The following is a 13,032-nucleotide window of genomic DNA, read 5'->3' as shown; positions in this document are numbered from 1 at the left end:
TGCTCATAATGTTATGCCTGATTTGTGTAAATCCAACATCGAGTGATGTCAATATATCAAAACATTCATCACAGTCTGAATGATTGAGGCTTGAAGTCTTTAGAGCTGCGGATTAAACTGAAGCGCTTCAAATACTGTTGCATGCAAAAATAAGAGCTCCAACATGTTGGGATATTTCAGAGATTACAGCAACATCATAGTTCGTTCCTGAAGAGTCTGATGAGCCTCTAGCGCTTACATCACCACCGCACATGTTTCTAATGGACAATTACTGACAGAAACAGGCCATCAAACTCAGCTGAAGCATCAAGACTGCAGTCGTAGTCCAGCAGTTAAGGAAAGCTTGAGTGGTAATTCCATCACAATTATAACTAGCGCTTCTATAGCTACACTATGTAGCTTTTTACTGTCATTCCTCTGTGCATGTTTCGACCACACCAGCAAAGACACGGTCAGGCTTACATGCAAAGGAAGATTGAAGACACAACAAATTACATTTACATTTATGCATTTGGCAGACGCTTTTATCCAAAGCGACTTACATTGAATTATACTATACATTTGTATCTGAGTACGTGCAATCCCTGGGATCGAACCCACGACCTTGGCATTGCTAGTGCCACGCTCTAACCACTGAGCTACAGGAAAGCCATTAAATCTCGAACAGAAAAGTTTGCCTGTAATAAATCACAAATCAACATAATTTGCATGGCATCACATTTGCTGTGCATTGACTAGATTCACAAAACACTGAAGTGAAGTTCCAATAACGGTCAGTACTGATGCTGACGTGTGCTGTATGTCTTCTAGTGCATGTTGGGTTACAGTGGTGTATGTTGGTGTGTGTTGGGTTACAGTGGTGTGTGTTGGGTTAGTGGTTTGTGTTAGTGTGTGTTGGGTTACAGTGGTGTGTGTTTGGTTACAGTGGTGTGTGTTGGGTTACAGTGGTGTGTGTTGGTGTGTGTTTGGTTACAGTGGTGTGTGTCAGTGTGTGTTGGGTTACAGTGGTGTGTGTTAGTGTGTGTTGGGTTACAGTGGTGTGTGTTGGGTTACGGTGGTGTGTGTTGATGTGTGTTGGTTTACAGTGGTGTGTGTTGGTTTACGGTGGTGTGTGTTGGGTTACAGTGGTGTGTGTTAGTGTGTGTTGGGTTACAGTGGTGTGTATTGGGTTACAGTGGTGTATGTTGGTGTGTGTTGGGTTACGGTGGTGTGTGTTGGTGTGTGTTGGGTTACGGTGGTGTGTGTTGGGTTACAGTGGTGTGTGTTGGTGTGTGTTAGGTTACAGTGTTGTGTTGGGTTACAGTGTGTGTGTTGGGTTACAGTGGTGTGTGTTGGTGTGTGTTGGGTTACAGTGGTGTGTCTTGGGTTACAGTGGTGTGTGTTGGTGTGTGTTGGGTTACAGTGGTGTGTGTTGGTGTGTGTTGGGTTACAGTGGTGTGTGTTGGGTTACGGTGGTGTGTGTTGGGTTACAGTCGTGTGTGTTAGTGTGTGTTGGGTTACAGTGGTGTGTGTTGGGTTACAGTGGTGTGTTTTGGTGTGTGTTGGGTTACAGTGGTGTGTGTTGGGTTACAGTGTGTGTGTTGGGTTACAGTGGTGTGTGTTGGTGTGTGTTGGGTTACAGTGGTGTGTTTTGGTGTGTGTTGGGTTACAGTGGTGTGTGTTATTGTGTGTTGGGTTAGAGTGGTGTGTGTTGGGTTACATTAGTGTGTGTTGGTGTGTGTTGGGTTACAGTGGTGTGTGTTGGTGTGTGTTGGGTTACAGTGGTGTGTGTTGGGTTACAGTGGTGTGTGTTGGTGTGTGTTGGGTTACAGTGGTGTGTATTGGTGTGTGTTGGGTTACAGTGGTGTGTATTGGTGTGTGTTGGGTTACAGTGGTGTGTTTTGGTGTGTGTTGGGTTACAGTGGTGTGTGTTGGGTTACAGTGTGTGTGTTGGGTTACAGTGGTGTGTGTTGGTGTGTGTTGGGTTACAGTGGTGTGTTTTGGTGTGTGTTGGGTTACAGTGGTGTGTGTTATTGTGTGTTGGGTTAGAGTGGTGTGTGTTGGGTTACAGTAGTGTGTGTTGGTGTGTGTTGGGTTACAGTGGTGTGTGTTGGTGTGTGTTGGGTTACAGTGGTGTGTGTTGGGTTAAAGTGGTGGGTTACAGTGGTGTGTGTTGGGTTTCAGTGGTGTGTGTTGGTGTGTGTTGGGTTACAGTGGTGTGTGTTGGTGTGTGTTGGGTTACAGTGGTGTGTGTTGGGTTACAGTGGTGTGTGTTGGTTGCAGTGATGTGTGTTGGGTTACAGTGGTGTGTGTTGGTTGCAGTGGTGTGTGTTGGGTTACAGTGGTGTGTGTTGGTGTGTGTTGGTTACAGTGGTGTGTGTTGGTTGCAGTGGTGTGTGTTGGGTTACAGTGGTGTGTGTTGGTGTGTGTTGGGTTACAGTGGTGTGTGTTGGTGTGTGTTGGGTTACAGTGGTGTGTGTTGTGTTACAGTGGTGGGTTACAGTGGTGTGTGTTGGTGTGTGATGGGTTACAGTGGTGTGTGTTGGTTACAGTGGTGTGTGTTGGGTTACAGTGGTGTGTATTGGTGTGTGTTGGGTTACAGTGGTGTGTATTGGTGTGTGTTGGGTTACAGTGGTGGGTTACAGTGGTGTGTGTTGGGTTACAGTGGTGTGTGTTGGTGTGTGTTGGTTACAGTGGTGTGTGTTGGGTTACAGTGGTGTGTGTTGGTTGCAGTGATGTGTGTTGGGTTACAGTGGTGTGTGTTGGTTGCAGTGGTGTGTGTTGGGTTACAGTGGTGTGTGTTGGTGTGTGTTGGTTACAGTGGTGTGTGTTGGTTGCAGTGGTGTGTGTTGGGTTACAGTGGTGTGTGTTGGTGTGTGTTGGGTTACAGTGGTGTGTGTTGGTGTGTGTTGGGTTACAGTGGTGTGTGTTGTGTTACAGTGGTGGGTTACAGTGGTGTGTGTTGGTGTGTGTTGGGTTACAGTGGTGTGTGTTGGTTACAGTGGTGTGTGTTGGTGTGTGTTGGGTTACAGTGGTGTGTATTGGTGTGTGTTGGGTTACAGTGGTGTGTGTTGGTGTGTGTTGGGTTACAGTGGTGTGTGCTGTGTTACAGTGGTGGGTTACAGTGGTGTGTGTTGGTTACAGTGGTGTGTATTGGTGTGTGTTGGGTTACAGTGGTGTGTGTTGGTGTGTGTTGGGTTACAGTGGTGTGTGTTGGTGTGTGTTGGGTTACAGTGGTGTGTGTTGGGTTACAGTGGTGTGTGTTGGTGTGTGTTGGGTTACAGTGGTGTGTGTTGGTGTGTGTTGGGTTACAGTGGTGTGTGTTGGGTTACAGTGGTGTGTGTTGGTGTGTGTTGGGTTACAGTGGTGTGTGTTGGGTTACAGTGGTGTGTGTTGGTGTGTGTTGGGTTACAGTGGTGTGTGTTGGTGTGTGTTGGGTTACAGTGGTGTGTGTTGGTGTGTGTTGGTTACAGTGGTGTGTGTTGGGTTACAGTGGTGTGTGTTGGGTTACAGTGGTGTGTGTTGGGTTACAGTGGTGTGTGTTGTGTTACAGTGGTGTGTGTTGTGTTACAATGGTGTGTGTTGTGTTACAGTGGTGTGTGTTGTGTTACAGTGGTGTGTGTTGGGTTACAGTGGTGTGTGTTGGGTTACAGTGGTGTGTGTTGGTGTGTGTTGGGTTACAGTGGTGTGTGTTGGTGTGTGTTGGGTTACAGTGGTGTGTGTTGTGTTACAGTGGTGGGTTACAGTGGTGTGTGTTGGTGTGTGTTGGGTTACAGTGGTGTGTGTTGGTTACAGTGGTGTGTGTTGGGTTACAGTGGTGTGTATTGGTGTGTGTTGGGTTACAGTGGTGTGTATTGGTGTGTGTTGGGTTACAGTGGTGGGTTACAGTGGTGTGTGTTGGGTTACAGTGGTGTGTGTTGGTGTGTGTTGGTTACAGTGGTGTGTGTTGGGTTACAGTGGTGTGTGTTGGTTGCAGTGATGTGTGTTGGGTTACAGTGGTGTGTGTTGGTTGCAGTGGTGTGTGTTGGGTTACAGTGGTGTGTGTTGGTGTGTGTTGGTTACAGTGGTGTGTGTTGGTTGCAGTGGTGTGTGTTGGGTTACAGTGGTGTGTGTTGGTGTGTGTTGGGTTACAGTGGTGTGTGTTGGTGTGTGTTGGGTTACAGTGGTGTGTGTTGTGTTACAGTGGTGGGTTACAGTGGTGTGTGTTGGTGTGTGTTGGGTTACAGTGGTGTGTGTTGGTTACAGTGGTGTGTGTTGGGTTACAGTGGTGTGTATTGGTGTGTGTTGGGTTACAGTGGTGTGTATTGGTGTGTGTTGGGTTACAGTGGTGTGTGTTGGTGTGTGTTGGGTTACAGTGGTGTGTGCTGTGTTACAGTGGTGGGTTACAGTGGTGTGTGTTGGTGTGTGTTGGTTACAGTGGTGTGTATTGGTGTGTGTTGGGTTACAGTGGTGTGTGTTGGTGTGTGTTGGGTTACAGTGGTGTGTGTTGGTGTGTGTTGGGTTACAGTGGTGTGTGTTGGGTTACAGTGGTGTGTGTTGGTGTGTGTTGGGTTACAGTGGTGTGTGTTGGTGTGTGTTGGGTTACAGTGGTGTGTGTTGGGTTACAGTGGTGTGTGTTGGTGTGTGTTGGGTTACAGTGGTGTGTGTTGGTGTGTGTTGGGTTACAGTGGTGTGTGTTGGTGTGTGTTGGTTACAGTGGTGTGTGTTGGTGTGTGTTGGTTACAGTGGTGTGTGTTGGGTTACAGTGGTGTGTGTTGGGTTACAGTGGTGTGTGTTGTGTTACAGTGGTGTGTGTTGTGTTACAGTGGTGTGTGTTGTGTTACAATGGTGTGTGTTGTGTTACAGTGGTGTGTGTTGGGTTACAGTGGTGTGTGTTGGGTTACAGTGGTGGGTTACAGTGGTGTGTGTTGGTGTGTGTTGGGTTACAGTGGTGTGTGTTGGTGTGTGTTGGTTACAGTGGTGTGTGTTGGGTTACAGTGGTGTGTATTGGTGTGTGTTGGGTTACAGTGGTGTGTGTTGGTGTGTGTTGGTTACAGTGGTGTGTATTGGTGTGTGTTGGGTTACAGTGGTGTGTGTTGGTGTGTGTTGGGTTACAGTGGTGTGTGTTGGTGTGTGTTGGGTTACAGTGGTGTGTGTTGGGTTACAGTGGTGTGTGTTGGTGTGTGTTGGGTTACAGTGGTGTGTGTTGGTGTGTGTTGGGTTACAGTGGTGTGTGTTGGGTTACAGTGGTGTGTGTTGGTGTGTGTTGGGTTACAGTGGTGTGTGTTGGTGTGTGTTGGGTTACAGTGGTGTGTGTTGGTGTGTGTTGGTTACAGTGGTGTGTGTTGGTGTGTGTTGGTTACAGTGGTGTGTGTTGGGTTACAGTGGTGTGTGTTGGGTTACAGTGGTGTGTGTTGTGTTACAGTGGTGTGTGTTGTGTTACAGTGGTGTGTGTTGTGTTACAATGGTGTGTGTTGTGTTACAGTGGTGTGTGTTGGGTTACAGTGGTGTGTGTTGGGTTACAGTGGTGGGTTACAGTGGTGTGTGTTGGTGTGTGTTGGGTTACAGTGGTGTGTGTTGGTGTGTGTTGGTTACAGTGGTGTGTGTTGGGTTACAGTGGTGTGTATTGGTGTGTGTTGGGTTACAGTGGTGTGTGTTGGTGTGTGTTGGGTTACAGTGGTGTGTGTTGGGTTACAGTGGTGTGTGTTGGGTTACAGTGGTGTGTGTTGGTTACAGTGGTGTGTGTTGGGTTACAGTGGTGTGTGTTGGGTTACAGTGGTGTGTGTTGGGTTACAGTGGTGTGTATTGGTGTGTGTTGGGTTACAGTGGTGTGTGTTGGTGTGTGTTGGGTTACAGTGGTGTGTGTTGGGTTACAGTGGTGTGTGTTGGTTTACAGTATGTTGAGATGTTACATGAATGGCTGCTGAGGCAGAGATGGGCACTAAACATTCATACGGCTGTAAATCAAGCAGGGCTTCTGTCCAAAACACATAGCTTGTTTTTCCATTGCCAGATTGAGCTCATTTTATGTCTATGTAAAAATTAATTTGTTTTTCCTTTGGAAAAGACACTCGGCCAGATTTAAGTTTGGGCTGCTGTGGGAGCTGTAAAATACTTTCTGTACCTGATATTGTCAGCTGAGGAGGAAAAAAAAAGTTCTCATTTACAGTTTTGCAATAATAATAAAAATAAAATAAAAAATACTGAAATTTTATTTAATGCTGCAGTTGTAACTTTTTGGTTAAAAATGATCCAAATTCCATTTTTGAGCAAGTACATAATCAGCCAGTGCTCAAAACCATCTCCTTACCTTAGCCTGATTCACAACGGTACACTTGTAATAATGTTTTATAACAAGAGCAGTACTTGTGGGTTTCCACAGGAAATTCGAGCATGCTGCAGTTTATCTTTGCATCATTACATCTGTTTACATAAAAAACGAGTCCCAGCTAGTAGACTATATCATGTGACGATGCTGCAGGTGACGGATCATTTATAGCCTTTTCTCAAGCAGCTGGAAATTAAACTTATTTTGATGGTGGATTGTATGGTATGACAAATTAACGTTATAAATTAGACCTTACAGAAATTGAAATCTACAGCTAACGCTAATACACACTAAGTACACAGTCACGCAATGCTGATGTTAACACTAACAATTTGAGAACAAAGTATAATAACAACAATAATTTGCACAGTTTGATGTGATCCGAGCTAAGCGATCATTAGATTTAATCACCATTGGTAATGTAATGCTTTTTTTTCCTCAGTTGGTCAGAACAAAAGTGGCAGATCTGTTACTTGCTTGTTCAGATGACATTTTCCACTGAAAATTCTTATTTTGGTCATACTTCCAAGACTAGAATCTGTGATTCCGAAGTACAGTATCCACACCAGCGCTGAGCCGTGCCGTACACAAACCATGTAAAGATGATAATTTCACAAATAACTACAAATGCAGGATTCAAACAGAGGTGGCGACAAAGAGGCAAAACTTGCGGACTGCAACTTTAAATCAACATAGAAAACAGTCTGTCCAGCAAATATTAAATCCTTTAAAAGATTCTTCTTCTATATTTTTTCCTTGTTTTCCAGTACAAATATCTAAACATTCATAAATCAAGATTCATTTACTGCAGATGACTTCAACTATTAAGTCTTGTTTTCAGAAAAAATCATCAAAATGAAGTGAGTTTGTGCTTAAACTCAAAACAAATATCTGTCAGTGAAGACAATATTTTACAGAATTTAGCTTCTCCAGTAAATGTATCTTGATTTAACCCCTGTGCGTCCTTATGGATTTTTTTGTTTGTTTTTATTTGGTGTTATGATTATTTAGCCTGTGTTAATGCCAAATGCAGAAATTGTGTCACAGGTGTGTATTTTTATTGAAATTTTACTATTTCACTCCCATTTTACTTAAAAAAAAAAAAATCTATTGTGCACAAGAAAAACACAAAATAGTTCCTCTCAGGAATGCAAGTTCAAAAATATCCTCATTGAAACCCATTAAAAAACTGCAATTTCTTTGCAGTCTTTCTTAATAAGCTTTCATTCTGTTGGCAAGGCTTCAAAATTAAAATTAAAAGCTTCAAATTTTTGTAACAACTTATTTAGATTTATTGCTTTTTTATAAATCTTTTTTTTTTTTTTTACTTCAACAATAATGCCAAGGGTCTTTAAAATGAGACCAAATTAAGTCTGTGCTCCCAAGCTTCAAATTTTTATGACAATTTTTGGAAATGGACATTTTTGTCCTCTATGGACCTGTATGTTACTTTTTTTAATTGACACACAGGGGCTAAGAATGCTTATATATTTGCGCTGGAAAACATGACAAACCTTTTTTTTTTGCAGTATATTTAGTTGAAAAAGCAGTTTTTTATCTGATCTGATCCTTAAAATGACTATTAAAGATTGATTTTGTATTGATTGGAAAGACCAAAAGACAAGTTCACCCTTCATCTTTAAATCTATAGATATTTGCTATTATTATTGAGGAAGGATCAGCAACAGTAGTCTGAATCGATGCTGAAATCACATCAGCAATTCTTGTGTCACGTGACATGCAGGCGTGTTTACGTGCCGTGCTGGTGAAGCTGATGTGGTAGGTGTCGTACTGCACAGCCGCTGGAGTCCAGGACAGCGTGACGGAGGACTCAGTGATGTCCCTGGTGCTGAGACGAGAGACGCCCGCCAGCGCTGGACACAAAACACAGAGACACAAGTGTACAACTCTCCCATTCAAAGCCATCTGTTTCTACTTGAAGCGATAACTCAGATTACTGCTGACCCGCTGCTGGATTCATTCACCAACAGCACTAATAAAGACACAACATAATGTTGGCGTGTTACCACGTGTGCAGGTTATTTAAACACCTCCATATGTAATATAAAGCACTATTTAAAGTGTCTCTAAAGTTGTTATAATTTCTGATCCTACCCAGCGGACAGATGCAGTAAAATCTTGTTGCTTTCAAATAATAGGTTACAAAATAAGGCTTGAAACTCTTAAAGTTTAGCCTAAAAATGGTGATTCCCTTTCGAAAGGGAATTTGCTCTGCGTTTGCAAAAAGGCTATGGGGAACGTCACGTGACCAAGGTGTCTGAAAGCAACTATCCAAAAACTCCAATCCCTATTGGCCAGCGACAGCCTATGACGTAATATGGCGCGACCCGGACTTATAAAAGGAGTGCCTGTAGAAACAGAAGACAACTCATCGTCTTTTGGTCCTGTTCTGTCTGATCGCGTCTATATCGACTCCGGTAGGGTTTTAATATATGCCTTACAAACGTTCAAGAGAGTGTGTTCATTTGTGTCCCAGTGTTTGACACTTGATATACACATTTTCTGGGCGTTTTCTGTCTGGAGAGGAGCGTGCATAGACAGTGCTTGAGGGTGCTGTCTGTGTGTTTGTCTGTTGTTTACTATGAGCATCTCCCTATTGGGCGCTCCGTTCTAAAATGGATGACGAGAACGTTCGTGTTTGTCGTCATCGCGTCCGGACGGCGAGCACTAAGAGGATCTTTTAGGCTTAAAAGAACCTTAGATTCCGTCCTTTCATGTAAAAAAAAAGGGAACATTAGGAGTCTTTGGTCTTTGAGCCGCAGGACGGTCTATATTTTATATGTTTGAAATAAGGCCTTATTTTCATGTATAGTTTTTCTGAGCATGTAGTCAGAGAAATTAGGGTTTTTTTTGGGCAAACTGAAGTTGATAGACTGACTAGAGTAGATGTTGTGCAGGCCACAAAATGACCGCCTTTTAGCCATCTGTTTAGAGTAGCTTCTCATCTACTGTTTTCTAGAGTAGTTTGAGTTAGCACTCGTCACTTCAGTTAATATGTATGTTTAGGTCGGCCCTAATCGGCCGCCTGACATTGTTTGCTTGTGACCTTCACTTTCTTTCTCTTATCCATGAGATTTCGAGGTGAAACCCAGGTTTCACTAGGCTTGTGGCCCCGTAAGAAGGCCCATAGCTTAGCGGCTAGGCTAGAGCTAGGTTAGGTGTGTTATTTACTTATAACCCTATGTATACTATCCCTTGTCAGGCTGTATAGTTCCTAGTTCTGGCCTCCTCCCGAAGGAGTTGTTAGGCCATATGCCCATTATGCCCTTGCTATGTAGGTGCAATTGTTGAGTTTAACAGCTAGGTTGTAGACCGTTTTTTAGACTCCCTGATGCTGTTATCTCAGGTGGTAGGCCCTTATCTTTGCGTAGATAAGTTCATGCTGTGTGTATTAGGCCCCACTTTCTAGAACTTTTATGCTATGGAAAATGTGTTTTTTCCTCTAGCTACTTGTTTTCTTTTATCAAGTTTGAGTTGATGTTGCTAATGTTTAGCATCCGTCCTCTATGGCTCAGTACAGTTTTGAGAATCTGTATGGAGAAAATTATTTTTTTCTTTGGAAATAGCATATACATCCAAGAGTTGTGTTTACTTTGAAGTTCTAGACTTTTGCCCTACATTATATGTGAGCTTACTTATGTTACACAGGTTAGCACCTGTTCTCATAATAGCAGGCTTTTTTCATGTAGGTGCTATTGGAGACATTGGTGACCTAATATTTCCCATTTGTAGGTTTATTGGTGTTACTGAGTGCATCACCTGTTGGATTGCATACTCAGGGTAGTATAGAACCGCTTTTGAGAAAAGATGGTTTTTATTAGCTCCCTTTCTGTGATCTTGTTAACGGCTATATTGCATATAACTTTGAGTGTAGGCTCTATTGGTTAATTAGCTGCCTCCTAATTAGCAATTGTATTTCTAACAAGTGCTGTTAGCTGGTCATGAACTGTTAGCTGGTCTGAACGCCACTTGTTGCTTGGATTGTAGGCCCCACAGGGCCTCCTTTGTTAGCCGACCTGTTGGCAGGATACCTGGGAGTCCAATACCATCATCGACCACACCCCACCTCTGTTGAGTAGGCCTTAATCAGGCCTCTCGAGGAGTAGGTGGTGTAATATGCATTTCCTTTTAGTAACTAAATCTTGAATGCATGGCCTGATGGTTGGTATGATTATGGTCGCCGCTAGCTGATGCCACGTGCTTATTACGGGTAGGCGCTATGGGCATTCCGTGCAGCATGTTGGAGTTCAGTTATGTACTCCTCTCACCTGAGAGTAAAAAGGGTGCTTTTACCAAGTACTCTTCTGAGTGGTTGACCTCTCAAGGGTGACTTTTTGTGGTAAAACCTTACTGAAGTGTGGTTTTAACTACATCAGCCTCCTTGAGTCTGGGTTCTTCTAGTCAAGCTAAATAGCTACCTAGTATCTAGGTTGGTTCTATTTTTTGCTCCTAGAACCCTAATGGTTAAACACTGCCATGAGCTGATGCCACGTGTCTGCTGAGGTCATAGGCCAGTCAAAGGCCTTCCTTAGCTTACACTGTACTCCTCTTGCTTTAAAGAGTAAAAAGGTTCTTCTACCAAGTACACTGCTCATTGGATTGTGTTAGGTAGATTGTCATGTGGGCACTTTACAGTAAGTCATATGTAACCTGCACCCAGCAAGGCAGGTGTTCAAGGTGGCCCTCACAGGCCACCAATGAATGCCCTTCTAATGTGGTGAAATATTTTTCGTATATTACTATTTGCCAACAGTATGGTCTACCTGTTAGGATGAGCTTTGTACTTCCCTGCCAGGGTTGTTTGTGTAATAGTGCTTAGCTCCCTAAGCTGATCATGGGTGGTAGGCCTCCTTGAGGCCTCCTCCTGAGGTTCAGCCCCAGGCTGGTTTGTGCTCCCCTCTTTCAGGGTTTCTAGCGCACAGCCTCCTCAGTGCAAATAATCAAGCGCTGAGTAGATCCTAGGATGAGCGGATTATACTCCCCTCAATACGAGGATTTATAGCACTCAGCTGAGTTCTGCTCTCCAGGATGCTAGTCCTTACATGGCCACTAGACTAACGCCATATGTTTTACAGGTATTAGGCCCTTTGGGCCACCTTTTGAATATGCTGGTGTATGTAATAGTGTACACCTCTCGCGGTGAGAGTTACAAGTTTTTTACTGAGTACATTTCTGGTTGGCCAGGGCCCCAGGTGATAATTTAACCTCCTTATGGTGCAGTTAGTTGTCCTTCCTGGTGCTGGAAACACTTCCACGAGCTGATGCCACATGTCTGCTGAGGTCATAGGCCCTTCTTTTCGGGCCTTCCTTAGTGCGTGATGGCGTATGTTGTACTCCTCTTGCTTTAAAGAGTAAAAAGGGTTCCTTTTACCAAGTACACTGCTTGTTGGATTGTGTTAGGTGGACTGTTATGTGGGCACCTCAGTGTCTCATTTGCTGTATACTGAGGTCATGTTTCTTGCTTCCAGCGAGATAAGTGTTCAAGGTGGCCTTCGCAGGCCTCCATTAAATGTCTTACTGTTGTGACAAAGTACTGGCTTATGTGAGTCTTACTCCACATAGAATTACTATCATGATGTAGGTCCTTTCTGGCCTCCATGTTTATGTGCCCACAGTATGGTTTACCTGTTAAGTCGAGCTTTGTGCTTCCCTGCTAGGGTTGTCTGTGTAATAGTGCTTAGCTCCCTAAGCTGATCATTAGGTGAAGGCTTCCATGAGGCCTCCCATTGAGGATCAGCCCCAGGCTGGTTTGTGCTCCCCTCTATCAGGGTTCTGTAGCGCACAGCCTCCTCAGAGCAAATTATCAAGTGCTGAGTAGGTCCTAGGATGAGCGGATTATACTCCCCACAATACGAGGGTTTATAGCACTCAGCTGAGTTCTGCTCTCCAGGATGCTCGTCTCTACGCGTGGGTTTGAGTTGCTCCTGCCCTTTTGCATTAGGGGTGACTTCATTCCCCTTTAGTGACTGGTCGGGTTCCCTTCGGTTCCCTGGCCTCATTCCCTAGAAGAGACCACTTTGTCTGAGGAAAAGTTGGTCTCAGATGCTCTAGCGGCCTTATTAGGCCTTCTCTCTCTATAGAGGAAGGCCTTCTGTAGGCTCAGCTTGGGCTGTTGGCCATAGGGAATGACGTCACTGACAGCCTGTTGTGACCCGAGAGGGTGAGTTGCTAAGCATTTCCTTCGAAACTGCTTGACGTTTGTCAGCCATATTTTTTGGCATACACACTCCTCAAGCATGGCAGCATGGGTATATCGTTCCCCATAGCGTTTTTGCAAACGCAGAGCGAGTTCCCTTTCGAAAGGGAACATCTCAGGTTACGTATGTTTCCTTGCCATGCTTCGGGTTGCCTGCCTGCAGAACTGTTCCTCAAAACGATAGATGTCTTCTGTTTCTCCAGGCGCTCCTTTTATACGCCCGGGTCGTGCCATATTACGTCATAGGCTGTCGCTGGCCAATAGGGATTGGAGTTTTTGGATAGTTGCTTTCAGACACCTGGGTCACGTGATGTTCCCCAAAGCGTTTTTGCAAACGGTCCCTGTTCTCAGGGAACCATGGTTACATACGTAACCTGATACTTTTTTTTAGGTTAAATAATAGTATTTGTTCACACACTGTAAAAAAAGATCATTATTTTAACTATGAACCTGTAAATGGACATTCCCAGAATTTCCTAAATGATACTTCACATTTGATGTATTTTTGTTGAAATAACCATTTCTTCTT

The 13,032-nt window shown here is 44.1% G+C and overlaps 1 protein-coding gene across 1 annotated transcript in view; it reads right to left on the bottom strand.

The window, feature by feature from the left end:
- LOC137037750 (tenascin) overlaps window positions 1–13,032 on the bottom strand; it is a 51,161-nt gene that overhangs the window by 19,199 nt on the left and 18,930 nt on the right. Inside the window, exon 6 of the mRNA XM_067411993.1 lies at window positions 8,045–8,160. Coding sequence (XP_067268094.1) covers window positions 8,045–8,160 — 116 coding nt within the window. The remainder of the gene's footprint in view (window positions 1–8,044; window positions 8,161–13,032) is intronic.

Source organism: Chanodichthys erythropterus, chromosome 15, assembly GCF_024489055.1.
Source record: "Chanodichthys erythropterus isolate Z2021 chromosome 15, ASM2448905v1, whole genome shotgun sequence".
Taxonomy (NCBI): domain Eukaryota; kingdom Metazoa; phylum Chordata; class Actinopteri; order Cypriniformes; family Xenocyprididae; genus Chanodichthys; species Chanodichthys erythropterus.
This window is presented reverse-complemented; position numbering and strand designations above follow the sequence as displayed.